This window comes from Lutzomyia longipalpis, chromosome 2 (genome assembly GCF_024334085.1).
Source record: "Lutzomyia longipalpis isolate SR_M1_2022 chromosome 2, ASM2433408v1".
Lineage (NCBI taxonomy): Eukaryota > Metazoa > Arthropoda > Insecta > Diptera > Psychodidae > Lutzomyia > Lutzomyia longipalpis.
In genome coordinates this window covers 38,604,789-38,628,193 of record NC_074708.1, presented here as the reverse complement: position 1 = coordinate 38,628,193, position 23,405 = coordinate 38,604,789, and the positions used below count along the sequence as shown (strand labels likewise).

Here is a 23,405-nt window from a genome sequence, read left to right as displayed (position 1 = left end):
GTACCAGTAAAGTCCTCCAAGTGTTAAGGGGGGTCTCTTTTGAGAGAATTTCCATTCTAGGGCTGAGAAAAATGGAAAAACGTCAAAAATATCTGAACAAAAGTCACTTTTTTCCACTTTTCTCAACCCCAGATTAGAAATTCAAAATTCTGTTCATCAATTTCTGCATTGGTATTTCCTCTTTCATTTACTTTTTACCCCATCAAAATCCATCCGGTAGATCCTGAGAAAAACTTACTTTTGTGTGTTTAGAGTAGTTCTGTGGAAAAGTTAGAAAATCTCAAGATGGCGTCGCAGTGAAAAGTGTTTTTTGTACTCTTCAAAAATTAGGTTACAAATGTAACCAAAATCGGAAAACCAAGGGCCATATTCAGCGTAAAAAATCGTCAATAAAATCTTTTATAACATAAAAAAATATTTTATGAAGAATACCGATTTTTTTAAAATAAAATTGTTTAAAATTTTTTTATCAGTATGGGTAAAACCTTTGAAATGGTCATTACAAATTATTTCACAAAATTGTGAAGAAATTATCAAATGCATTTTGGGCAGAATTGGTTTTTTTTTTAAATTAATGTTTATATATAATAAATAAATTATTTAGTTAATTATCAGCAAAAACTAAACAAAAACATTATTTTGCATTCATAATTTTATGTAGTTTGAAATCAATTTCTGTCAGATTCATAATTTTTCACATCATCAAACCGAATAAAATATAGCTTAAAACGCTCATAGAAGGGCCTCCAATACTCACTTTTATCATAAAAGAAAAAACTCGATACAAACTTTTACCCTGAATACCAATTCTATTTTTTTGGAGACTTTATAAAAGTTTGGAGACTAGTTTTTTAATGTGAATACCAATTTTTTGTTATCTTTTACGTTGAATACCAAAATGACCTTTTATCATAAAAAAAGAGAATTTTTTTTTCGCTGAATATGGCTCCAAGTTTAAGAAAAATTAAAACATTAAAAATAAAAATTTGTCAATTCCAACAGTTTGCCCAAGAGACCCCCCTTAACCGTCCGTACGCCATGATCAAAATACTCACGTACATTGCTAAAAATGTTGCGCATTTTTCGCAAAATAAGCGAATTCTTTCGGTCAAAAGAGCTTTAATAGACTCCTTGGTACTCCCTAAATTAGTCTTTTGTCTATTTTAGAACACAAACATAATTTTAAAACTGATTTTTTGATGATTTTTGCAAAGATTTTTTGAGGTTAGAATGGCCAAGAAGAACTGAGAAGAAAAAATGGAATCAATTTGACCGTTACGCTAATTTTTGAATTCCCTCTTCTTACATTTTTGTTAATAACTTGTTTTCTGGTGGTCGGATTGACCTGAAATTTTGACACAATCTTCTCAGATAACCAAGGAACTTATTCCCAAAAGCTTGGTTCTATCCCTCTAAGAACTAAGGCGAAATTAATTGAAATATAGCTCTGGGGTCGGTCAACTACCCCTCATGGCAATGCGAGGGTTAAGAAAGAGTTAAAGATGATAAAGAAAAAAATTCAGGTGATTTATCAATTCTTAATTTGTATTGTTCTTTACACGGAATTTAAATAAGAAATATTCTCTCATTTAACATTAAATTAATGCGTTATGTCTGCATGAGTTGTGTTGTAAGTAAAAAAAAAAAGTAATGAAAATGTAGTTTAACAATAATATTCCAACACATTTTGTTACACTACACACCAAATTGCGCCCCCATCATGCTGCCCAGAGCCAGGAGAGATGAGAGAAATAAATCCTTTGTCTTTTCTCATTTAATTCCTCTTTCTTATTCACTTTTAATTGCAAGTCTTTTGTTGTTATTTGTTGTTTTCTTTTTTATCTGCAATCCACACGAGCCTCTCTCTCTCTCTCACTCTCTCAAGTTATAAACTGTCTTAGAACAGCAGTGTACTCATGCCACCCATCTCAGATTGCTCCTTAACAAAAATCTCAAAGTACTGGTAGATGATTGTCACAGCAAGGAGGATACCCGTGCCAGAACCAATTGCCCCCAGGAAGTCAGCAAGTACGGAAAGAGCTCCAATGCAGAGCCCACCGAATGCAGCTGCGGTGGGGATGTAACGATTCAGTTCGTGGATCATTGAATTATCACGATGACCCCTCATCACCATCTGTTGCTCCTTGAGTTGTTTTGCCACCTGTGCAAATTTAAACAAATAAATAAATAATTTTTTTCTTTGTGAATTTTTTTATCAGTGTTAAAACTTACATCTTTAGCCGAACTGCCGGATACATCAATCCATGTTTTGGAGAAGAAAGCACATGAGCCCAGCATGAAGACAATGTAGAGAATTGCATGAATGGGATCCGTAAGGATGTGTCCCACATTTTCCGGTGGTGAAAGGTAGTAACACAGCCCACCAATGGGGTATGATCTAGCTGGACCACCCCCACCAACATCAGCCCATACCCCCAGAAGATTCACAAGGAAATTCCCATGGAACTTAACGGCCAACATCTGTGAGATGACGTAGAGATTGGAAACGAGAGCAGATTGCAGAATAATGGGTATGTTGGACGTGTAGAAGAGTTTAATGGGGTAGCTGCTGTACTGCCCCCTGTAGCGGGCAGATTTAATCGGGAGATCCACCCGGAAGCCCTGGAAGTAGATGACAATGGCGAAAACGAGGACGGTAGCGAGGAGGTTCATGAGATTTGGCAGATTTTGCCTGTAGAATGCCTCCCGGAGTGCACGAACTTTATCCTGACGTGTTGCCAGGAGGTGGAAAAGGGCAATTACAGCTCCCTCGAATTCCGTACCGCGGCCAGTGTTAACTGTGGTGGGTGAGAAGGCCTTCCACACGATTGTCTCGCAGATATTTGTGGCAATAAACAGTGAAATACCCGAACCCAAGCCATAGCCCTTCTGCAGGAGCTCATCGAGGAGGAGCACAATGAGACCCGCCACAAAGAGTTGAATAATAATGAGGAGGCACACACCAGCACCAATCTCTGATGGTTCACCATACATCCCCGTCATGACGTACACAATGGCCTGACCCACAGTAATGACCATTCCGAAGAGTTTCTGTGCCCCATTGAAAAGTGCCCTGTCCTTTGGTGTGTCACCAACTTCGATAATTTTTGCCCCAGCCAGCAGTTGCATAATGAGTCCCGATGTGACAATGGGGGAGATGCCCAACTCCATTAGGGTACCACGATTTGATGCCAAGATAACACGAATCCAGTAGAAGGGATCCGCTGAGTCGGAGCTCATGATACCAAAAAGGGGGATTTGGCAGCACACCAAGAAGATGAAGAGTGTTATGGCTGTCCATAGCACCTTCTCCCGAAATTGAATCTGCACACATGGAAAGAAAGCAGAACATGGTAATTACTTTTTATCTTCCGGATCCACACACACAGAGAGCAATGTGATTGAAATGAGGTTAGGATCTGGCCGGAAATCTCATTCCCATGTCAACACACACACGGGATCTGTTGCTTCCTCAAGAGACACCCAAAGGATGCGGGCAGGAAGGGATGTGAATGAAAATAAAATTACCTTTCTCTCAGGTTTAGCAATCTCAGGCAATATGCTGCAGAAGGGTTTTATCACCTCCAGGAACTTGACTGTGAACAAAAGGAAACATTGGGGGTGTTAGGATTGAGCAAATACACCTCAAGATGTGGCTACTGGGACAGGTGGGGGCACAATTACGGTAAATTTCTTTGAGATTTTGTATACACGTAAGCAAAATTTCGGGGCCATGTCGTTCGCCCCCCACAATTTAAGTCCAAATTCCCGTGATTTTACGCAAAATCCCCTAAATCCCAGTAGCGCCCCCGCAAAGGGGGTACCTGTACTTACTCCCCATGGTGGTAGATGGGTTTAAATTACACTAAAAAACGGAGAAATTTGCTGAAGAAACTGCACCAAAGCACGACTGTTTGTGAACTTTCTTCTTCGTCGGAATCGGAGAGAGCGAGTCTCTTGCTCAAAATTTTTGACACGACGAGCTACGTGGCCCTACTTCACCTTCCATGTCACCAGGCGTCGCTTCAGTCGCGTTTCAAGCGCCACCACGTGGATTGTTTCTCCTTGTATGTGTGTGTGTTGCGTGTTTTTTGTTTACACAGATTTTTATTTTTGAAAAGATTTTTTTTAATGGAAAATCCAAAAATAATTCTTCTCTTCAGTGGTAAAAGGAAGAGTGGAAAGGATTTTCTCACTGAACACCTCTTGAGCATGTAAGGGGGGATATTTTACAGTGAAATAACCTTGATGAAATATTAATATTGAAAAAAATTTATTCAAATTTTCAGATTAGATCGCGATAAATGCGAAATTGCACGTATTTCAGAACCAATAAAGTCATTCTGGGCAAAAGAACACGCGCTGGATCTTCAGGAATTGCTGAGTGATGGTACCTACAAGGAGAATCACCGTAAAAAGATGATTGAATGGAGTGAGAAAGAGCGTGCAAAGGATTATGGGATCTTTTGCAGGAAAGCAATGGAAAATGGTGAGGAAATCCTGGATCTTTTTCATGGGAATCCTTTGCTGAAATGTTGTCTATTTAGTGACGATGCCAATTTGCATTGTGAGTGATATCCGGAGGAAGACAGACCTCCGGTGGTTCACCGAAAACTACCCCCCGCAGAAGATCCGAAAGATTCGTGTGAAATGTTCAGACAACACAAGATCCGCTCGTGGATGGGTGTTCCAAGCAGGTGTGGATGATGCTGAGTCTGAGTGCGACTTGGACGACATCACAGACTGGGATTTTGTGATTGACAACGACCAAGAGGGAGTACCAGCTGAGGAATTGCTTAAACCCCTCCTAGATTTAGTAAAAAATCTCTAAAAAATGAATCTCAGGTATTTTGGTTTTTTTTCTTTTATAATTTTATTATTTTATCTACGGTGAATATATTTTGGTATTATCTATAGAAGCAATAATTCTTTCTTATTTTTTTTTTACACTACAACACACCAAAGAATCCTTCCTCGGGAAAATCTCAAGGAGTTTATTACAAAAGAAAAAAAAAGTTACGCAAATTTTTTGTTTAAGATCGTGAGTAAGATATCCGGGGGTGAGGGGTGGGAGGTTGTCATCAATTAATAACAGCTGACCTCTTGTCCCTGTGCTTGCTCCTGGAAATGGTACGTGCTTTGAATGCAGCTGCATTGATGAGATGCTTCTCCAATTTACTCTGTTTCGTCGTTACTGCGCCAATGGTCATGATCTTTTCGCCCAATTGCAGGACATCGCGGAGGAAGTCATTTTCAGCCAGATGAACAGTCACTCCGGAGCCAATGGCTGAGCACACAGCTGTGTATTGATGATGCATTGACCAGGTATTGAGTACGAGTGTCTCCTTGCCGAATCTCACATTAATTTCCGGCGATATTTCATCCTCAATGTACCGCAAGACATCCCTAAATGTTGCCCTCTGTGTCTTCCGGTCGCGTTTTGCGCGGAATTTCTGCGAATCCGTAGCCAGTTGCTTTGTCATCTCAATCAAATTCCCCAAATGTTCATCCATGAAATCCTCATCGTGCACCCGGCCGCACTCTAGGACAAGGGCAATTGCCTCACCAGCTGTCATACGAACATCCAAATGGGGTGAACGCAGCATCCCCATGAGGTTGGGCAGTGTGGGCAGAAGGGTGCGCTCCTTCATGAATGAGACAAAATCTCCCGGTGGTAGGAGTGTCAGCAGGAGACTCCATGCACCCAGAGCAGCACTGTGGAGGGCAGCTGCTTCAGCTGAGGCTGAACTCGGTGTGTGATCCCCCTTGAGGTAGCTACCGCAGAAGATTGACTCGAAATTCTTCATGTGCCCCAAGATGTCCCCAATATTGTCCTCACTAAGGAAATTAATTAATCCCAACGCAGTACAGCACTGTGAAAAAATAATTTCACAAAATTACTATTAAAGATGGAATATCCCGAATAGCCCTTTTTACGGGAAATTGTAAGGTTTAGGCCTTTCAATAGTTAATCGTAGTAGGCGGTTGTAGAAAAAGAAAAATGAATTTGAAGGGACGCCAAAGTGAATTTTATAAAACAACATAAAATAGTAAGTGTAATTCGTGAATATTTGTATCATAAAATGAAGAGTAGACACTAGTAATTGAAATACTTTTATAGAATTTTATCGAGGAAAAAGGATGATAAATATATTCATAAAAAACAAAGGAGAATCGAGGTTTCTAACCTCAAAAGTTTGACCTTGATTTTCTCTCAAAAAGAAATGTTTTTCCTAGTTTTCTTTCGGCAAACTTGAGGAAACTGAACTTCCCTACATGAAGATGTAGAAATTATCACGAAATGTTAAAAATAGATTTTATTTTTGTAGCAATTGAAAGATGTCGATTTGGCCACTTTGGCCAGCAAAATCCTCCAAGGGTTAAAAGCTGAATGAATAAAAGGTAAAAGAAATGGAAGATAGCAAATTAAAATTAATTTTAAATAGGATTTGCTACAAGAAAACCAAAGGAGTGAAGGGAATAAAAAGCAGCTAACGAATAAACAATAGGTAAAAATAATTTGTACAGTATTTAGAAAGGATTTAATTATATTAACTGATTTTTTTTTATAGATTTCCATTGAATTTATCATCCTTCGACACCCACCCACACCGAAGATCACTTTGAAAATAAATATAGTCCATTGAATAACTTGCGATCTCTAACAATTACAATTTCACAATTCAATACAATACCTAATGTAGGTAATTAATTGGTGTGGTATGATGACTCACCTTTGCTCGAGCATCGTATGAGACGGCATTATCCTGTGCCGTTACATTTAGCGTCTGATTGAGTCCCTTTGGAATAATATCATCCCCAGCTAGTTGGATACTGAGGAGTTGAGCTAGTTTGGCTGCATTAGCCTGTTCGGCACCTTTACCGCGTCTCAGGGACTTGTCGATGATGTCAATTAGGGTCACTTTGCGGTCATCCACGGTATCTGGTATGTAGCGCAGCATGAGAATCTCACATGCCGTCTGGAGGGCAGTCACGCGTGTCTGGATGGATTTCTCCGTGGCATTCTCGAGGGCTTGCATAAATCTCTCCTCATACTTCTCCGTGACACTCCCGAATTCCTCCGCTGCACCCCCATCCTCGAGACTTCCGCCACAGTCGTCTGACTGCAGGGAGATGACACTCGCATTATCATTGACGGATTCATCGTCTGACAATTCCACCAAGCGACCTGTGGACCACATTGTTATGAAATCACATTCAGTCTACATAAGCATAAATCACACAAACACACACACACGCAGACAAACTTCCCACCACCCACAATTCCTCTTGCCCAGGGGCTCTCTAATGTCGCCAAAAGTACCACATCACAAGGTCACATCGTGATCCCAAGGATGATGACGAGGCACAGCTGTTACAGAGAGTCTTCCCCTACTTTGGGAGAAAGGCTCTCCCAAGGGGGATTTTCCTTTGCCAGCATGGCTTTTTTTTCCACGTGTGGCCCCTTCAAAAAGCTAAAGCAAAAAAAGGCAAAAAGAAAGAAAAAACTCACCTTTCCCCCGTTTCACCTTATTCTTCGGCATATTTTTCACTTTTCTCCCAAAATGTACTTTGGAACTATTAAAATCCACTTTGAAAAATTATTTTTTAGCTTTTATTTGTGAATGAAAAAAGAAAAATTGTTGATGTAACAAAAAATTTTCCCAGGAAACTTTTTTTTTGTAATTGAACAAGAAGAAATTTTTCTCGCACAACTCTTTTGTGGCCACAATCAAGAGAATTTCGCTATCAAATGTCTGTTCACATGGGAGAGTAGACTTTTTATATCAGCACAAGGAACAAATTGATCGAGATGGACATGGGTGATTGTATTTTTCACACAAATTACCATTTTTCACGAAATCGCATCCAAAGAAGAAAAATGACTGTGGTGGGAATGATATGTCCCCATAACAAATGTTCCTACATGTGCTGTGACATGAGCTGTGGACATGGCAATGGAAAATCCCATGAGATTCCATAGCTACGGACATGTTTAATGCAGAGGCACATGATTTGTCCTGGGATGATTACCTTGAATACTCCAAATCACGACCCGAACTGACAGTATTCGCTACCGCTACATACGCTAAAGTACATAAAATATCACTATTTTGACATTTCAGTGTAATCTTTTTGGCAATTTTCCGCATTTTTCCACCAATTGAACATTTCCCCGGCATTGCTTTGACCCCACAGAATCCCTCCTTGAGGCTGACGATAAGAATTTTGTGGCATTTTCCCGAGAAAACCTCAATTGCGAAAGGTGAGTTTGTAGGAAAAAGTAAAAAAATATTGGTACGGGAGCTTTTGTGAGTCTTCTTCTTATTTTTTATGTTGTGCTCTAACTTTATGTTTTTAAATTTAAATTTTAAACTACTTTTTAAAAAAAAACATCTAAATCCACAGAACAATTAAAAATAAATCATCATGAGTCTGGCCAAGAAGGTGAAACGTGAAAATTTGAATTATATTGACTTGCTGCAGCAGAGCATTGAGAATACAGAAGAAGCAGGAGGAGGTGATCCGCTGTCAGAACAGATCATTGAAGAGGAGGAGATGGTTGTGGAAGAGGAGCAATACAGCAGTGGTGATCATCATGATAAGAAGGTGGTGGACCTTGTGGATTCCTTTGATGTGAGTGTGGACAATCAGTATGAGATCTCAGCTGGAGCAACAAAAGCAGACGGAGGACGCGATGGGGATTCGGATGATGAGATACGCATTACGGTGAAGAGGAAGAAATCACGAGGTGGTGGACATGCAACGGATACAGCGACCCTCAATGACATTTACATGCTCCTCCTCAGCATGGATAAGCGCATTTCCAACATTGAAAAGTGGATGAAGAACACCACCGGAAATGGATCTCTGTCTATCAACAATACATCAGTAATTACAAAACTCCTCCCCATGAAGACTGTGCAGGAGCTGAAGGAATTCGATGATCTACTGGAGGAGCCAGATTTTGAGAATGCTTACATTTCATTTGTTCAAAATGCAGAACTCAAGGATCTCATGGATGACAATGTCATCATTAATTTTAACTACAGCGGCGTACACAAAAAACTAGCACTAAAGAGTTACAGGTTCATCCAGGTGTGGAAAGGTAAGCTTCCTATTCTCCTCCTGGCCACACCACATTTTATTTTTTTAATCCCAATCTTTCTTATTTATCTTTATCAGACAACTCCAATTTACCAGAAAGTGAATTTGCAAAAAATCTGAAAATTGAAATTGGAGCAGCTCACAACAGGCACCACAGTCGTCGTGCGCGTCTTCGAAAGTCTGCTGGAGGCTCCTCTTAAAAAGACAAATATAGGATGCCCCACCTACCTACCATCCATCCTCGAGCACTAGGTGAAATTGTGAGAGAAAAAGAATTTATTGATGTAAAATATATTTTTTTTTTCCTTTTAATAAAATTCAATAAAATGGATAGAACAAAATAAAACGAACGGTAAGTAGAACTTACGGGCTGTGATTCTTTCTTCGTCAGTGAAATGTGAAATTGGCTGAAAATTGGGGATGGGCAAATTTTGAGAAAAGACTTCGCATGCCGAATCACAGCAAACGCGCAGAAATTTTGTGAAAAGCCTTAATCGTGGGCGTTGGCTGAAAATTTCAGTTTTTTAGCTATTAGTGGGACTGAGATATAGCGAAAATAAAATTTAGGGGTGTTCCAAAATGGCGGATGGGGGGTTGGATTTGCCTTCATAATCAGATGTCTTTCACCCGATATATGAACTTTGCCGTTGACCGCAAGACTATTACCGTTCTCTTGTAATTCAGCGAAAGGTTCCGGACGGCCGGACGGAAAGATTTTCGGCACGGAAAGATGTGGGGACCCTAATTCGTGCTCATCCCAAGTTTGAGCCCAATCGGACGACTTTGTATTTTAGGGTGGACACAGAAAGCATTTTTTTTATTATTATATTTGTCTTTTTTGTAATTTTATCAACTAAAAAATCAGTTTCCTTTTAATTAATTAAAATATTAAATTTCTTTAAGAAAAAAAATGGAACAAATGGGTTAAAAATAACGACGCCCTGACGTCGTTGATTGACAAAAATCTTTAACCTGTATTTGACCTTTTGAACTTATATTTCAGCCGGGTTAGTAAAACAATTTTATTTTTTAAATTTGCTTTATTTTATTAATAAAAAATATATTTAATTTTAGGTTTTAGAACTTTCGTGATATGTCGTCGCGATATTTCAAAAATAAATTCCCAGATTTCGATGGGAATGCCCAGATAGACAAGAACCGCGTCTGTGGTTTGGTGGAGGAGTATGTGAAGGCAATTCTCGCCAATACAGGTGGTTCTGACCATGATTGCCGGGGGGATTTGTACGTGGGTGATGCCGGAATTGCCTACATGTTCTATCGCATTCACAAATCCCCCGTGCTGAGAGATAGAATCCCCGGGGCCCTTGCACATGCTCAGCAGTACATTGAGAGAGCCCGCAACAATGCACGGCACTATGCAAAGAGATCCGATGAGAGGTGCGCCTTTCTCTGTGGCAATGCTGGTATTTATGCTGTTTCAGCTGCCATTGCACAGGAAGTTGGTGATCAGACGCAGTGTCAGAAGGATTTGGAGTGCTTCTCAGCTGGATTTGCAGCATGTCGTCCTGTGAACTTCAACAAGTACGGATCGGATGAGGTGCTGGTGGGACGAGCTGGCTTCCTCAGTGGTGTGTACTGGCTGAAGAGAACCCTCCCAAAGGTGACATTTACAGCAGAACAAATTCTCGAAATTTGCGAATCCACAGTGCAGAGTGGTGTGGAGTACAGTCACAGGAATGCTTCTATGCTACCGTTGATGTATGAGTACCACAACAGTGAGTACCTGGGTGCAGCTCATGGGGTATGCGCAATCTATCATATGCTCCTCAATTCACCGTGGTTCGAATCATCATCTGCTGCACCCAAACATCTGGATGTCATTAAGGGGTCAATTGATGGCTTCCTGGCACTCCAAGATGCCGAAGGAAACTTCCCCATTACACTGGATAATACGCGCGAAAAACGTCTAGTTCACTGGTGCCATGGTGCTCCGGGAGCTATCTACCTTCTGGCTAAATCCTATCTCATCTTCCATGAGGAAAAATATTTGCACGCCTGCAAATTAGCCGCGGAGCTGGTGTGGAAAAAGGGGCTACTCCTCAAAGGTCCGGGAATCTGTCATGGTGTTGCTGGGAATGCTTACGTATTCCTTGTGCTGTATCAACTCACCAAAGATCCCCAATATCTCTACAGAGCTGGGAAATTTATGGAATTCCTCTGTGATGGGGAATTTCGAAGGAATGCCCGTACACCTGATCGTCCCTTTAGTCTCTACGAAGGTGTAGCTGGAACAGTTTGCTTCCTAGCAGATCTTCTGGAACCCGAAAAAGCTGCATTCCCCTTTATGGAAGTTTATTGAGCAAAAAACTAAATATGTATAATGGCATTTTCTTCATCAATTATAATACAAACATTCTATCCCCAAAAAATTAAATTTAAATTATTTTTGTACATCAAATTGTCTTGAATCCATTTCCCACCCACCCCCATTATTAATGCTAAAGAATGTGTGCGCTTCAATAGAATTACATATTTCACAGAGCTTTCTTTTCAGTCTCATTCTTCTCAAGGAAACTTTTGGCAAGAAATTCATCCACATTGGGCCAAATGGCATTACTTGTCTTCCCCCAGAACTCCACGAGTAGATTTTGTGCCTTGTAGTACTCCAGCAATGGTTTTGTGATGCTATCATAGATCTCCAGGCGTTTCTTCACTGCATCCGGATGGTCGTCTGGGCGCTGGACGAGATCTTCTCCCGTGACGTCATCCTTAAATGGGACTTTGGGTTCATTGAAGCCAATGTTGTACACCCTACCACTGGGCAGATGTACCCAGCGACTCTTAACACGCTCAATGATGACGTCGTAGGGAACATTGAGATTCACAACGGCATCCAAGGGCAGAACCGTTGCCAGCTTCTCTGCCTGAGGGCGTGTCCGCGGGAAGCCGTCGAGAAGCACACGAGGAGCCCCCTCACCGTGCAATCGATCCACCACGCACGAGATTACCAGATCATCCGGAACTAGTTGCCCTCTATTCACATACCCCACAGCTTGTGTTCCCAACGGGGTCTTCTTGTCAATATTCCATCTCAGGAGATCCCCACTTGAGATGTGCTGGAAATTGAACTTTTTCACAATTCTCCCCGAAATTGTCCCCTTTCCCGATGCAGGGGCACCCATTATCAGCATCCGGAAGACCTTTGTAGACGACATTCTTCTCGGATTGTGCGCGTGACGAAATCCCTGATGAAACTAAAGTCCAATTTTAATCTGTCTCATAAGCTCTATGCAATTAAACGAACACAGTGATACAAGTTTTATATTGCCCTATTCCTTATATATAAATACATACATATATATAGCAGAACTAAAAGGAAATCTAACCTCAACCTCAAAATAATTGTAGTCCCATTTTTTTTCAGGATCGGCTCAGAATTTGATCCTGATTGATTTTTCGTTGAAATTGGGGTCATACAGGTTGAGTTTTCTGAGCATTTTCCCTTTCATTTTCGCCATATAATTTTCCAACAATTAAAATAAAATTGAACAAGTGACGCCACGGATGGTCAGATAATGGGCTTTATTCAGCGACCAAGAAACCCTTGAAATCTTTGAATTTTGTACTGAATTTATATTTTTTGTGACTTTTTTTTTAAAGAATTTATGCTCTGGTGTTATGTTTTTAGTGCATTTTATGATTTTTTGTTGAAAAAAAAAATAATGTGTAATAAAGTGGCGCCAATTTTCTATTAAAAAAAAGTTAAACTGTCCCATCAGGGAAAAAGACATTCCAGTGTTCCAATCGCGCAGTTGTCAAACAATTTGTCAGTTTGTGTGTGTTTTTCAACATCGGAAAATTCCATTTTTGTGTTGAAAAATCTCATTTTAAACTTTGCTGGCATTGTTTTGGGAAACATAAATAAATAAGGTAATTCTTTTCATTAAAAACTAATCATATTTTTTACAGTAAAGCAGCATAAAAGGCAATTTTAATATTGGCAAGGTCCCGCCATCTTGTCAATTCGGAATTATGTCTGTATGCTCTTATGTTTCCTTTGGGAGCAGCGTGCTTTAATTTTAAAACTTTTCTTTATTTTATCTTGTAACAAGTAATTGCAGTTTAATTAACCACCTGATTTTGCCCGAAAATATTGGAAAATTACTTTTGAACGTATCACTTATGTTTCTAGTGCCGTACAGGATTTTAACGACCACCCGGCAAAAAAAAAGTTTCACGACACCCCCGAAAAAAAATTGTGTTTGCAGAGTTTTGTTAGAAAAAAAATTATAAATTGAAAATATTAGGGCAAAAAGAAGTTAAAAAAAAAGTGCCAGGACAATGGAATAATTAATCAGAAAGTATATATATACTTCCGGAAGAAGGAGCTTAAAGTAAGTAAATTGTTGTTTTTATTGAAATATATCGTCGCTTGCATCAACACTTGTCAAACTAAAGATATTTTTTTAAATGAAAGTTTTGATTAGAGTGTTGATAAATTATCCTTAAAAAGATCAATAATATAAAAAAGGAAAAAATGATATATTTAATTAATCATAATGTTTTTACTACAATTTTAGACGTTTTACGATATTTATATTTAAAAAGTTAAAGAGAAAAAAAATAAATAAAATGAGCGGTGAAGCGTTATCCGCAAAATTAATTGAGAAATCCCTCAACTACCATGGAATGCCACTACTCAAGATTTGGGAGGGTGAGAGGGGTGAGAGTGATTTGACCAAGTTGGGCATCCAAAATCTCGATTTTGCCGTCTATCAGATGCGACAGAAGAATCTCACGTTCCAAGATCGTGCAAAGCGTCTCAAGTTGCATCAATTCATCTCCAAGAATGCCACACAACTGTTCAGTGAGAGTCTCATTGATAATCATTCTGTGACAATCATTGAGGACGATGAATGGGGAAAAGGTGATAATACTTTTACCAGCATCTCTACTTAATTAACGTGAAGACAATCACTATGTGGACATGTTACAGATACCTCCGTACAAATACCCCTACTTGAGGCGCTCTTGCCGGCTGACAAAACAGGGAGAACCAGGCATTTCTTTGATGTGAGTTTTTTTTTTCGCAATTTTCTCACATATTTTTTTTTTACCTTTAATCGTGTTTTGTTTTTTTTTTTTATCTTTTGTCAATAGAACGTCCAGCGTGGAGATGTAATTTTTGGGACTGTTATGAATAAATCTACACCTGGCTATATAATAAAAGTAGCTTGTTCCGCAGGCTCTCAAGATAGATATGTTCAGGATTTGGCGATAAAGGTATAATAGATAATAATATACCTACCTAACTAACACCTTACATACACTACCATAAAAAAGTTTCCCAGGCATGCAAAAATGTCGTATTTTTGAAGGCCAATTTCAAGTGGCTATATCTCTGGCTATGGTCAACCGATTTTCAAAAATTTACCAGTCTTTGGAAGGTACATTTCTCACCTTTCCAAAACTGGTAAATTTTTGAAAATCGGTCAACCCGTTATTTTTTGGCAGCCATTTTGGTAAACCTAGGCGAAAGTGCTTTTTTCACGATTTCACAAATTTTGACTTTGACCTCTTGCATCTCGGCCGCTAGTGCACTGATTTTAATGAAAAGAGTATCGTTGGAAAGGTAATTTAATTTCCTTTTCAGATCTGATAAATTTTTGAAAATCGGTCAAGTGGTTCAGTCGTGGCAGCCTTTATTTTGACTATATCTCAGCCTGTGGTTGACCGATTTGAACAAACTCAGATTCAAATGGTAGCTAATCATGTCTTTTAACTTTAAAAAGAAGAAGTTCAATTATTTGACATTTGCCGTAAAAAATACGCCTTTTTCGCTTTCTCGGAAACTTTTTGACGGTAGTCTTGTACACGTACATACATATATCATGTACTTACATAGAATGTATTATTGTTCCTTTTTACTAGGCCTACGTACCGTATTCAAATACAACTTCATCAGGTGATAAAAAGACTGCAAATCGTTCCCTTGTCCAAGGTAATTTTGTATGCTGTGAAGTGCAGGAAGTCACAGCGGAAACTGAGAAATTGGTGTGTGAAATGAAGGGAAGTGTATGTAGAATTGGTGATAAAGAATATACAACGGGTCTTGTAACTTCTGAACAGTTTCCAGACTTTTACAAGTAAGTTAGTTTATAAAGTTTTGTGTTCTTCAAATGATGCATGCCTTAATTTTTTTGTTGATTAAACTAATTTATTGAAAGAAAAAAAATTATTAATGTACCATTTACAATTGTTCTAAACATGCAAAAAAAAACTTTTTTTTTAACAAAAAATGTGTTGGTGATCACTCAAAAGAAAAAAAAGCAGCTTAAAAAAATAATAAAATATAAAACTATGGTAAAATAAAACAATGTTCTTTTCTTTTTTCAGTTCAATTTATAATATGAGAATATTTTTGTGCAAGAAATATACAAAAATATTCGTATTTATCTACTTAAAAATATAATAATACAGAGAACGAAATAAATGAAAAATTTCGGATAAAATCATCAAAAAGATACGAAGAGGAAAATTTAAAAAAAAAACGATTAAATTGACCTAAAAAATATGTTGTACAAGTTCTCCTTCCAGGTATTCAAAAGGAATATGTAATTGTTTAAGAAAACAATTTAATATTGTTGCTAAATTATCTTAAAAATTAAAAAAAAAAGTCTTGAAAACAATTTTCATAAAAGAATCCGCATAAAGAAATGTTTGTTTTTCTTTTTTTTTTTCATTTACAACAAAAAACAATAAAATTAGGATTACATCAGAGAAGAAGAATTTTACATTTGAGGAGATTTTACAGTCATCACCGAGCTTCAAAAATCCCTACAGTGACGAATATTTGTTTGAAAGTGTTGGACTATCTCCACGTGAGCATTACTCCATTATGTCAAGCCTGCGAGGGAGATTTCCTCAGCAGGAGTACTCCAATGAATTGCGTCAAGTCCAGGCAAGCAAATGGGCTTTCCGGTAAGAATTTTTATTAAAAAAAAAAACTTTAAGAATTTACTTTGATTTGGAATCTCTTCTTTTTTTTTAGTTCCGTTGCTGAGGGCATTGAACATTTCAAAGTTGGGCGTCATTCAGAGGCATTTCAGTGCCTAAATAAAGCCCTAAACATTGATCCGCGCAATGTGGAGGGATTAGTGGCACGTGGGGCACTCTATGCCAATAGTGGGTCATTCAAGAAGGCCGTGGATGATTTTGAAACAGCATTGAAGCTAAATCCAAGTCATGCAAATGCCCGAAAGTACATGGGAGAGACACTAGTGGCCCTCGGAAGGAGCTATGAGGAAGAAAATAAACTTGAGGAAGCACGAAAAGCATACCAGGATTGTTTAGTTATCATTCCACATCACGAGGAGGCTATGAATTCACTGGAGTACCTCAAGAATCGTTCCCAGAAACAACCATCAATGCTGTTTGAACCGGGAGAATTGGAACTTCCAGGTATGAATGAATGAATAATGGTTTATTATATCCAAGAGATACATAATTATCTATAATAGGACTATATGTTCATTTATACCAAACTAGTCAACCCGACCCCCCAATCACGTGTGAGCAAACACTATTTTAAGCTATAAAAGGGGGGAGTATATTAGTTTAAGGGGGATGAATAATACGGTACCCCGAAAAAAATTTTAAAACAAAAAAAAAATCCCGTTATCTGACCCTTCAGCACATTTTAAGACTTATTATTAAAGAGTAAGAAAATCACTTTCCGTCATCTTAGGTGTAACGCCATCTTGAGATTTTACTCAAAAACACAAAGGTAGGTTTTTCTCAGGATATACTGGATGGATTTTTATGGGGTAAAAAGCAAATGAAAGAGGAAGCATTACTGTACAATGTACCGGAATAGATTTTTGATTTTTGACTCAGATGCTGAGAAAAGTCAATAAGAAGATTTTACTACTTTTCTCAGCTTCTGAGTCAAAATTCAGAAATCTTTTCCGGTACATTGTTCAGTAATGCTTCCTCTTTCATTTGCTTTTTAACCCATCAAAATCCATCCAGTAGATCCTGAGAAAAACTTACCTTTCTGTTTTAGGGCAGTTCTGTGGAAAAGTCGTAAAATCTCAAGATGGCGTCACACCTAAGATGGCGAAAAGTGATTTTCTTACACTTCAATAATTAGGCTTCAAATGTAACCAACATCGTAAAATAAGGATTGAGAAAAACCCCAAAAAATGAAAACATTAAAAATGTGTAAATTCTAACAGTTTTCCCAAGAGACCCCCCTTAATCTGAGTTAAAAATTTTAAGTCAGATTTAAAAAAAAAAACTGAATTTAAACCTTAAGACCGACTTAAAAATTTTATTGCGATTTTTTGGAAAATTACGTCGGCTTCTTATACAATTAAAAATTTTAATTCAAACTTAAAAGAACTGACTTTAAACTCTAAGACCGACTGAAAAACCGACTTAAATTTTTAAGCCCGACTAAGTAGTGAATTCCACCCAAGATATAATGTAGGTAATGAAAAAATTAATAACTATTTGTCTTTTTTAGCACTCAACTTCAATACAAAAGAGAGGAAATTGGACGACGTTCTAGGTGGGGGGAGTTCAAAGAAGGATAAAAAGTCAAAGAAGAAGAAACCAAAGGGGAAGAGCAGCAAAAAGTACAGCTCCTCCAGTGGATCAAGTAGCGATTCTAGTGATTCCAGCGACTCGGACAGCGATTCATCCAGTGACACTGACTCCTCATCATCATCAGGTAAGCACCATTACTGCCCTGATTTTGGTGTCTTTTTGTTCCTTTTTGCATTTGTTAAAATATCCCCAAGAGAGAATGGTTGCACTTTGTTTTATTTTCATAAAAAAATAAAAATAAAATTATTATTCGATTTTTAGAAATAAAAAAAAAATATTGTGAAAAAAGTAGAGCTTTGAAACAAAAAAAAAACAAAAAATTCTCACGCCCAAATGAACAGGTTCAGATGAGTCACATGGTGGTAGGAAGAAGAAGGGCTCGAAGAAGAAGCGCGAGAAATCCATGTCACCGCTTAGCAAGAGAATGGCCATAATGAGTGGGAATGTGAGGGATAGCAGTGAATCGGCCAGCTATCAATTCAATCAATCGTACATGAGTACGGATAGCGTACCACAGGCACCACCTCCGCCGTCTGTTGTTGATGACTATGAGCTGAAGGTGCGGCAATTCCTCGAGATAACACGCGATGAGGACAACTATGAGGAGAAAGTGCGCAAATTTGTCGAGGAGGCGTCGAAATATCGCAAAGAGCGAAAACTCATGGAGGAGAAGAATCGCAAGAAGAAGAAGAAGGATGGGAAAAAATCCAAAAAGGAGAGTCGCAAGAGGCGCAAAGAGAAGGAAGAGAAGCACAGGAAGAAGAGCACAAAGAAGGATAAAATTGAACTTGATGATTTGGAGAATAAAAAGCTTCGTGAAGCTCTCAAGTGAGTCCTAAAATAAAAAGTCTTAATTTTTTTTAATAATACCTACCTCTAAAAATAAAAATTTTTCTTTAAAGAATTTTTGAGAAACTACCCGTACTTGATGAACTGGGGTCAAAGCTCTCTTCAATCTATGGCAAATCAACGGATAATGATGGAAAAATCGATGAGGAGTAAGAATTTCTTCTTTGACATTAGGTATTATTGAATTTAAGGAATTTAACATTTTTTTTTTAAATTTTAGTTCAAAAGGAAAAGGAAAACGTCAATCTCCGGAGAAGGATGATTATCCAGAGGGAAAGTGGAAAATGATTTTCACAAAGGATCAGAAGAAAGATGCAAAACCATCAACATCAAAGGGGGGTAGTTCCCTGGCTAAACAACATCCTTTTATGGGTGACAGTGAGGATAGCGATACGGAGGATAACTTGGGGCAACCACAACCGTCGACATCATCAAGTTCCTACTATGACAAGAGACGCGGGGATGATGAGAAAAAACGCCGATCTAGTCCACATGGTGGTCAGAAGAAGTATGATGTCCCTAAATCAGCTGCAAAATCAACTCCGGTTGTTTTGGATAAATTTGGTAGTTTCCGCCTTGCTACGGCTGATCGTACACCCCCAAAGGCTCCAATGCAATTTCAACGGCGCAGCCGAAGTCGCTCAAAAAGCAAGAAACGCAGCAGTTCCAGCCAATCACGTTCACGCACACCCCAACGAAGACGTTCAAGATCATTGAGCTACACCAAGAGACGCTACAGTCGTTCCCGATCGCGATCCTATCGCTCACGTACACGTTCCCGCAGCAAGTCCTACTCACGCAGTCGCTCACGTTCGCGTAGCATGGATCGGCATCGTTTTGAAAAGCGCAGCTTCCGTGGGCATGGATATGATCGCGATCGTGGGACGGGTTTCTACAAGTCGCGCTTCAATCCACGCGGAGGCTATCGCGGTCGCGGTGGGGGTTTCCGGGACAATCGAGATTTTCGTGGACGTGGCAGGGATCGCCCATTTAGGGCACGAGGCCGTGGGAATCCACGGTACATGTCGTCACGCGGACGTGATGATCACCGTGATCGTCGCTATGATCGCGATGGCAGCTACGATCGCAACAGTGATCGTGAATCAAATTACGACGATCGGCGGGATAGGTTCAGCAAGAGATCATCAAAGGAACACCGGAGGAGCATAACACCAACAAAGGCCATGGATAAGGGGAAAGGTGAAATGGATGATGTAACCACCTCAGCAGCTACAGCTGAAAATTAATTAATTTGTCGAAAAGAAAAAAGAGAAAAACTATCATCCTCAACACCCCCACATTCGCTATTTACCTATATAATCTAACTTACATAAAACATGAAATATATATAATACAACAGCATGATTTTATCTAGAAACTCAGCTGTTTGCGATTGAAATAAATATTCTTGAAATTCTTGCAGAGAAAAAGATGTTTTTTTTTCGATGGAGAAATTCCCATTTTATTGAGGAAAAATCTTTACATTTTGTAGTTTACAAAAGAGATGCGAAAGTTTCCTTCATGTAAAATTGTGCTGAGAGGGACAAATAATAATAATAATACATTGTCATCATTGCACATGGATGGGGGGGTGGTGGGTGGTATGAGGGTGTTGCGTGGGGGTGGATGGGAGAAAATTTATAAAATCCCATTGTGTTGTATTGCCAACTCCGGGGGGATAACACAGAGAGTTGATTGTGTGGTGATGGTGGAGGGTATATGTTTTGTTCTCCATGCTACTTTTCATTGCAGACAATGGCCAGAAGACACATAGTCAAAGAGACTCCTCCGACACTTGAGAGAGAGAAGAAAGAGTGCGGTGATGAACAGAAGAATGGACAAAATGACAATTTGCTTTCACAGAATTTATCGATTTCAAAACTACACCAACTAGGGGAGACCGGGGTAAAAAAAATCAATTTGGATAAATTCTTATCTGCAAGATTCAAAATTCCCTGGCCTACAACTTTGTCTCAGACCTTTTTTCTCTATCTCCACGGGAAATATGAGTTTTCGAGCTTTTCCTGAACCCTTCCGCTTCTGGCTTTTTTTTAAAACTCGGCGGGTAAATATAGTCACCAGTGGGGTAAAAAAAGTCGGTGGAATTTTCCGACATTTCCAATGATTTTCCACCTGAGAGATTAATAGTAGTTGATAGCTAAACTTCTTACCTTTTGATCCGCTAAAAGGAATTTCACATTTATACCCACTAAAACAGAGAATTTTGTGATTTTCTCAATCACGTCATTTTGCAACAAATGATATGATTTACATTGGTTGACTATATTTACCCCAAGGGGCATGTTTTAATTCAAATAATTGTGCAGAAAAATCATTAAAAGTTAGTGCAAAATAAACCTTGGCAACGTTTTCTACATTAACCCAGCTAGTGAGAAAAATTATCAGAGTGGAAAATTGCTAAAGGAAAAGTATCAGAAAACGCGTCTCAATACGCAAAACTAACGGATAACCTCCAAATTACATTCAATTATTGGAGGTTGGTAGGGCTTTCCATCCTAATTTTTTTCAGATTTTTCCGAATTATAACTTGGGAGAAATTGGCATTTGAAAATTTTCAACTGACTTTTTTTTTACCCCGGTCTCCCCTACTATATACCTATATAGTGAAATTTGTAATAATTCATATCCTTTGATGTTGCACTCCTCAAGTTTGGTTGTGATCCCTTCCCTTAATGTGTTGGCATTGAGAAAAGGAAGAGGTGAGCGCTCTTACTGACTCCCACCCTGGTACATTTCTTTCTTGTTGAATAATGCTTTGAATTGAAAATGATGATGAAGAGAGAGAATTAACCACTCTTGTGTGTGCGTGGTGTTATTCACTATCAATTTCTGGCGGGAGATTTTTGTAACAATATGTTTTTGCTCTCTTGCAAATTGAAAATTGGAAGTTGGTGCGCGAGCGCAATGGATTTTCGCTCTTCCTTCATTTCCCCAACAAGTCAATGCGTTTTCCCGGGAGGTATCACCACTGCTGGTCACAAAATTCTCATTCAGTCTTCCTCCTGAACTGGTGCAGTGAAGATATCTCCCGAAAAAGATGAAAAAAATAGAAGAGAAACCTTCCGTTGTGAATGTTTCAAGTGGCGCGTGTAGCACGTGGTTTTGCAATTCATCTTCAAGAATGCTTTTCTTCTTTTCTTGAATTAATTCTATACAATTTGCAGTAATTTTGTGCAGTGCATCCAAAATGAGATAAATGAAAGGTTAATAAGTTTGTGATTTACCAAAAAAAAAAAAATCTAAAAGAAAATGGATATGCAGTGTGTTCCAAATAGTGGATTTAACATCATTTCTTGGGAGCAAAGGAATACTAATATTATGCATTATTTTGCAAAGAGAAGACACAGGTATGTTGAGAATTATGTCCACAAAAATATTTTTAGGCATAAAAAAGATTTTTTTTGCTTCCCAAAAACCATTCTAATGAGTGAATTGAATGGGGCACAAAAGCTCATGGAAGAGAGCGAGAGATAATTGTGACTTTTGTATAGAATTTCATTGAGTGAAATGAATTTTATTCATGCCTTTTCGTCCACAATGAGAAAATATATCTATATATAGGGTATTGGGGGTTGGCAGGGGGAAATTCATAGAGGTATGTAGGTATAGGTATATATTTCATCATACACAGTTGTTAATGGTTAAAGAGTGGTAGAGATGGAGGAGGAATTGAGATCTTCCCTGCCACGGTATAGCTCGACAGAGTGATATAGCACAAAAAGCTCTCTCTCACTCCTCTTTTGGGATTCAAAGAAGAAGCTGTGGATGGTAAAGAGGGGCTCTTTTTTGTTTACGGTGCGACAATACCGGGAAAATATTTTTCGCGCGCTTTCAACAATATAAAATGTGTGTGTAGAGAGGTACTGTTGAGTTATATAAAAGTATACAGAATAATAACAAAATGTGTATTATTATGAAAATGTTATCAATTGCTATTCAAAAGTTTGGCGTTGAATAGATTTTTATTGTCCGCCTAGCACTAAAACGTGCAGGTTTTATGTGTTGTTGTTGCCATAATATGTAATAACATGGCAAAAGAGACGCGAGAGAGAGATAACTCCCCAATATATGTACACAACATACAACAGACGGCATTCACTCATTGTGATTGCCATCAACAATGTGGCATTTTATTAATAAATGCTCTTTGAAATATTATTTTTTTTACAAAACTAAATAATATACATAATAGTCATAGAATTTAAAATTAACAAAAAAAAGGTGATTTACATTTAGAGGTATTTCTTCTCAATTATTTTATCTGATTCATTGAACATGACAAAAAAATTAACTTTCAATAACATCTCTGCACGTGAATTTATTTATTCTTTTTCTCTTATGATCTCTCTAATATCCACTTGATGTCACAAAGCTAAACAATAATAAAAAAAATGTAGAAAAAAGGATCCTTAAAAAGCTGAGGGCGTGATTATATTGTAAAGGATAAAATAAGTTGGGGAAAAAAGTGGCAGAAAAGCTCTTGTGCTGTGCAAATACCCGTAAAAAAATTGTTGTAAATTACACAAAAGGATTTGTTTGATTAGCGTCAATTTGATGTCCCCACTTGAGGGTTCTCGCTCTCTTCTGTACTCTGATATGGGGGTGACCAAATCACCGAAAGAGTGGCCTCTTTCAAAATATATGGGTTCTGTGGCGTATGATAAAAAGCAAAAGGATTTCAAGTTGTACCCCATTGAATTGTTTGCTGAATTATTATATTAGAATAATGAGACACCATTCACACACCGGCCGGGCAGAAGAACCTTTTGTAGAATATATCGTTCTGTATTCCAATGCTCAATCAAGGGGTATTTATCTGGCGAAAATTTTAAACTATTTATTGAATATTTCACGTT

General features: G+C 38.4%; 7 protein-coding genes across 7 annotated transcripts; 4 read left to right on the top strand and 3 right to left on the bottom strand.

Moving 5' to 3' along the window:
• Positions 1-1,524: 1,524 nt before the first annotated feature.
• Positions 1,525-4,026, bottom strand: LOC129791340 (protein transport protein Sec61 subunit alpha). The gene is made up of 4 exons (XM_055829467.1): positions 3,835-4,026; positions 3,529-3,596; positions 2,233-3,324; positions 1,525-2,161 (listed from the first exon to the last, which is right to left on the bottom strand). The coding sequence occupies exons 1-4, from the start codon at positions 3,839-3,841 to the stop codon at positions 1,898-1,900; spliced, it is 1,431 nt and encodes a 476-aa protein (XP_055685442.1). The 5' UTR covers positions 3,842-4,026; the 3' UTR covers positions 1,525-1,897.
• LOC129791381 (phosphomevalonate kinase) lies at positions 4,026-4,926 on the top strand. Its single transcript, XM_055829537.1, has 3 exons — positions 4,026-4,214; positions 4,290-4,489; positions 4,548-4,926. The coding sequence occupies exons 1-3, from the start codon at positions 4,132-4,134 to the stop codon at positions 4,829-4,831; spliced, it is 567 nt and encodes a 188-aa protein (XP_055685512.1). The 5' UTR covers positions 4,026-4,131; the 3' UTR covers positions 4,832-4,926.
• On the bottom strand, positions 4,849-7,926 carry LOC129791347 (interferon-related developmental regulator 1). Its single transcript, XM_055829487.1, has 3 exons — positions 7,514-7,926; positions 6,735-7,189; positions 4,849-5,873 (listed from the first exon to the last, which is right to left on the bottom strand). The coding sequence occupies exons 1-3, from the start codon at positions 7,542-7,544 to the stop codon at positions 5,082-5,084; spliced, it is 1,278 nt and encodes a 425-aa protein (XP_055685462.1). The 5' UTR covers positions 7,545-7,926; the 3' UTR covers positions 4,849-5,081.
• Positions 7,927-8,063: 137 nt separating this feature from the next.
• LOC129791370 (uncharacterized) lies at positions 8,064-9,470 on the top strand. The gene is made up of 3 exons (XM_055829522.1): positions 8,064-8,266; positions 8,410-9,109; positions 9,187-9,470. The coding sequence occupies exons 2-3, from the start codon at positions 8,431-8,433 to the stop codon at positions 9,306-9,308; spliced, it is 801 nt and encodes a 266-aa protein (XP_055685497.1). The 5' UTR covers positions 8,064-8,266; positions 8,410-8,430; the 3' UTR covers positions 9,309-9,470.
• Positions 9,471-10,201: 731 nt separating this feature from the next.
• LOC129791351 (lanC-like protein 3 homolog) lies at positions 10,202-11,520 on the top strand. Its single transcript, XM_055829492.1, has one exon. It carries the CDS (start codon positions 10,202-10,204, stop codon positions 11,426-11,428), a length of 1,227 nt encoding a protein of 408 aa, XP_055685467.1. The 3' UTR covers positions 11,429-11,520.
• On the bottom strand, positions 11,405-12,284 carry LOC129791378 (GTP:AMP phosphotransferase AK3, mitochondrial). Its single transcript, XM_055829534.1, has one exon. It carries the CDS (start codon positions 12,282-12,284, stop codon positions 11,604-11,606), a length of 681 nt encoding a protein of 226 aa, XP_055685509.1. The 3' UTR covers positions 11,405-11,603.
• Positions 12,285-12,871: 587 nt separating this feature from the next.
• Positions 12,872-19,958, top strand: LOC129791316 (tetratricopeptide repeat protein 14 homolog). The gene is made up of 12 exons (XM_055829425.1): positions 12,872-12,999; positions 13,262-13,463; positions 13,650-13,996; positions 14,066-14,142; positions 14,230-14,352; positions 15,001-15,215; positions 15,838-16,050; positions 16,121-16,530; positions 17,597-17,803; positions 18,021-18,507; positions 18,582-18,677; positions 18,749-19,958. Exons 3-12 carry the CDS (start codon positions 13,702-13,704, stop codon positions 19,773-19,775), a joined length of 3,150 nt encoding a protein of 1,049 aa, XP_055685400.1. The 5' UTR covers positions 12,872-12,999; positions 13,262-13,463; positions 13,650-13,701; the 3' UTR covers positions 19,776-19,958.
• The last annotated feature ends 3,447 nt before the right edge of the window (positions 19,959-23,405 follow it).

Coding starts and splice junctions, on each gene's coding strand:
- LOC129791340 (XM_055829467.1), bottom strand. Junction 3,325..3,528: donor TTGCTAAACCTGAGAGAAAG/GTAATTTTATTT, acceptor CCATGTGTGCAG/ATTCAATTTCGGGAGAAGGT. Junction 2,162..2,232: donor CCGGCAGTTCGGCTAAAGAT/GTAAGTTTTAAC, acceptor AAATTTGCACAG/GTGGCAAAACAACTCAAGGA.
- LOC129791381 (XM_055829537.1), top strand. CDS start 4,132: ATGGAAAATCCAAAAATAATTCTTCTCTTCAGTGGTAAAAGGAAGAGT. Junction 4,215..4,289: donor ACTGAACACCTCTTGAGCAT/GTAAGGGGGGAT, acceptor TCAAATTTTCAG/ATTAGATCGCGATAAATGCG. Junction 4,490..4,547: donor CAGGAAAGCAATGGAAAATG/GTGAGGAAATCC, acceptor TTGTCTATTTAG/TGACGATGCCAATTTGCATT.
- LOC129791347 (XM_055829487.1), bottom strand. CDS start 7,544: ATGCCGAAGAATAAGGTGAAACGGGGGAAAG. Junction 7,190..7,513: donor TAAGGTGAAACGGGGGAAAG/GTGAGTTTTTTC, acceptor TGTGGTCCACAG/GTCGCTTGGTGGAATTGTCA. Junction 5,874..6,734: donor CATACGATGCTCGAGCAAAG/GTGAGTCATCAT, acceptor ATTTTTTCACAG/TGCTGTACTGCGTTGGGATT.
- LOC129791370 (XM_055829522.1), top strand. CDS start 8,431: ATGAGTCTGGCCAAGAAGGTGAAACGTGAAAATTTGAATTATATTGAC. Junction 9,110..9,186: donor GTTCATCCAGGTGTGGAAAG/GTAAGCTTCCTA, acceptor TATCTTTATCAG/ACAACTCCAATTTACCAGAA.
- LOC129791351 (XM_055829492.1), top strand. CDS start 10,202: ATGTCGTCGCGATATTTCAAAAATAAATTCCCAGATTTCGATGGGAAT.
- LOC129791378 (XM_055829534.1), bottom strand. CDS start 12,284: ATGTCGTCTACAAAGGTCTTCCGGATGCTGATAATGGGTGCCCCTGCA.
- LOC129791316 (XM_055829425.1), top strand. CDS start 13,702: ATGAGCGGTGAAGCGTTATCCGCAAAATTAATTGAGAAATCCCTCAAC. Junction 13,997..14,065: donor GGACGATGAATGGGGAAAAG/GTGATAATACTT, acceptor GACATGTTACAG/ATACCTCCGTACAAATACCC. Junction 14,143..14,229: donor GAACCAGGCATTTCTTTGAT/GTGAGTTTTTTT, acceptor TTTTGTCAATAG/AACGTCCAGCGTGGAGATGT.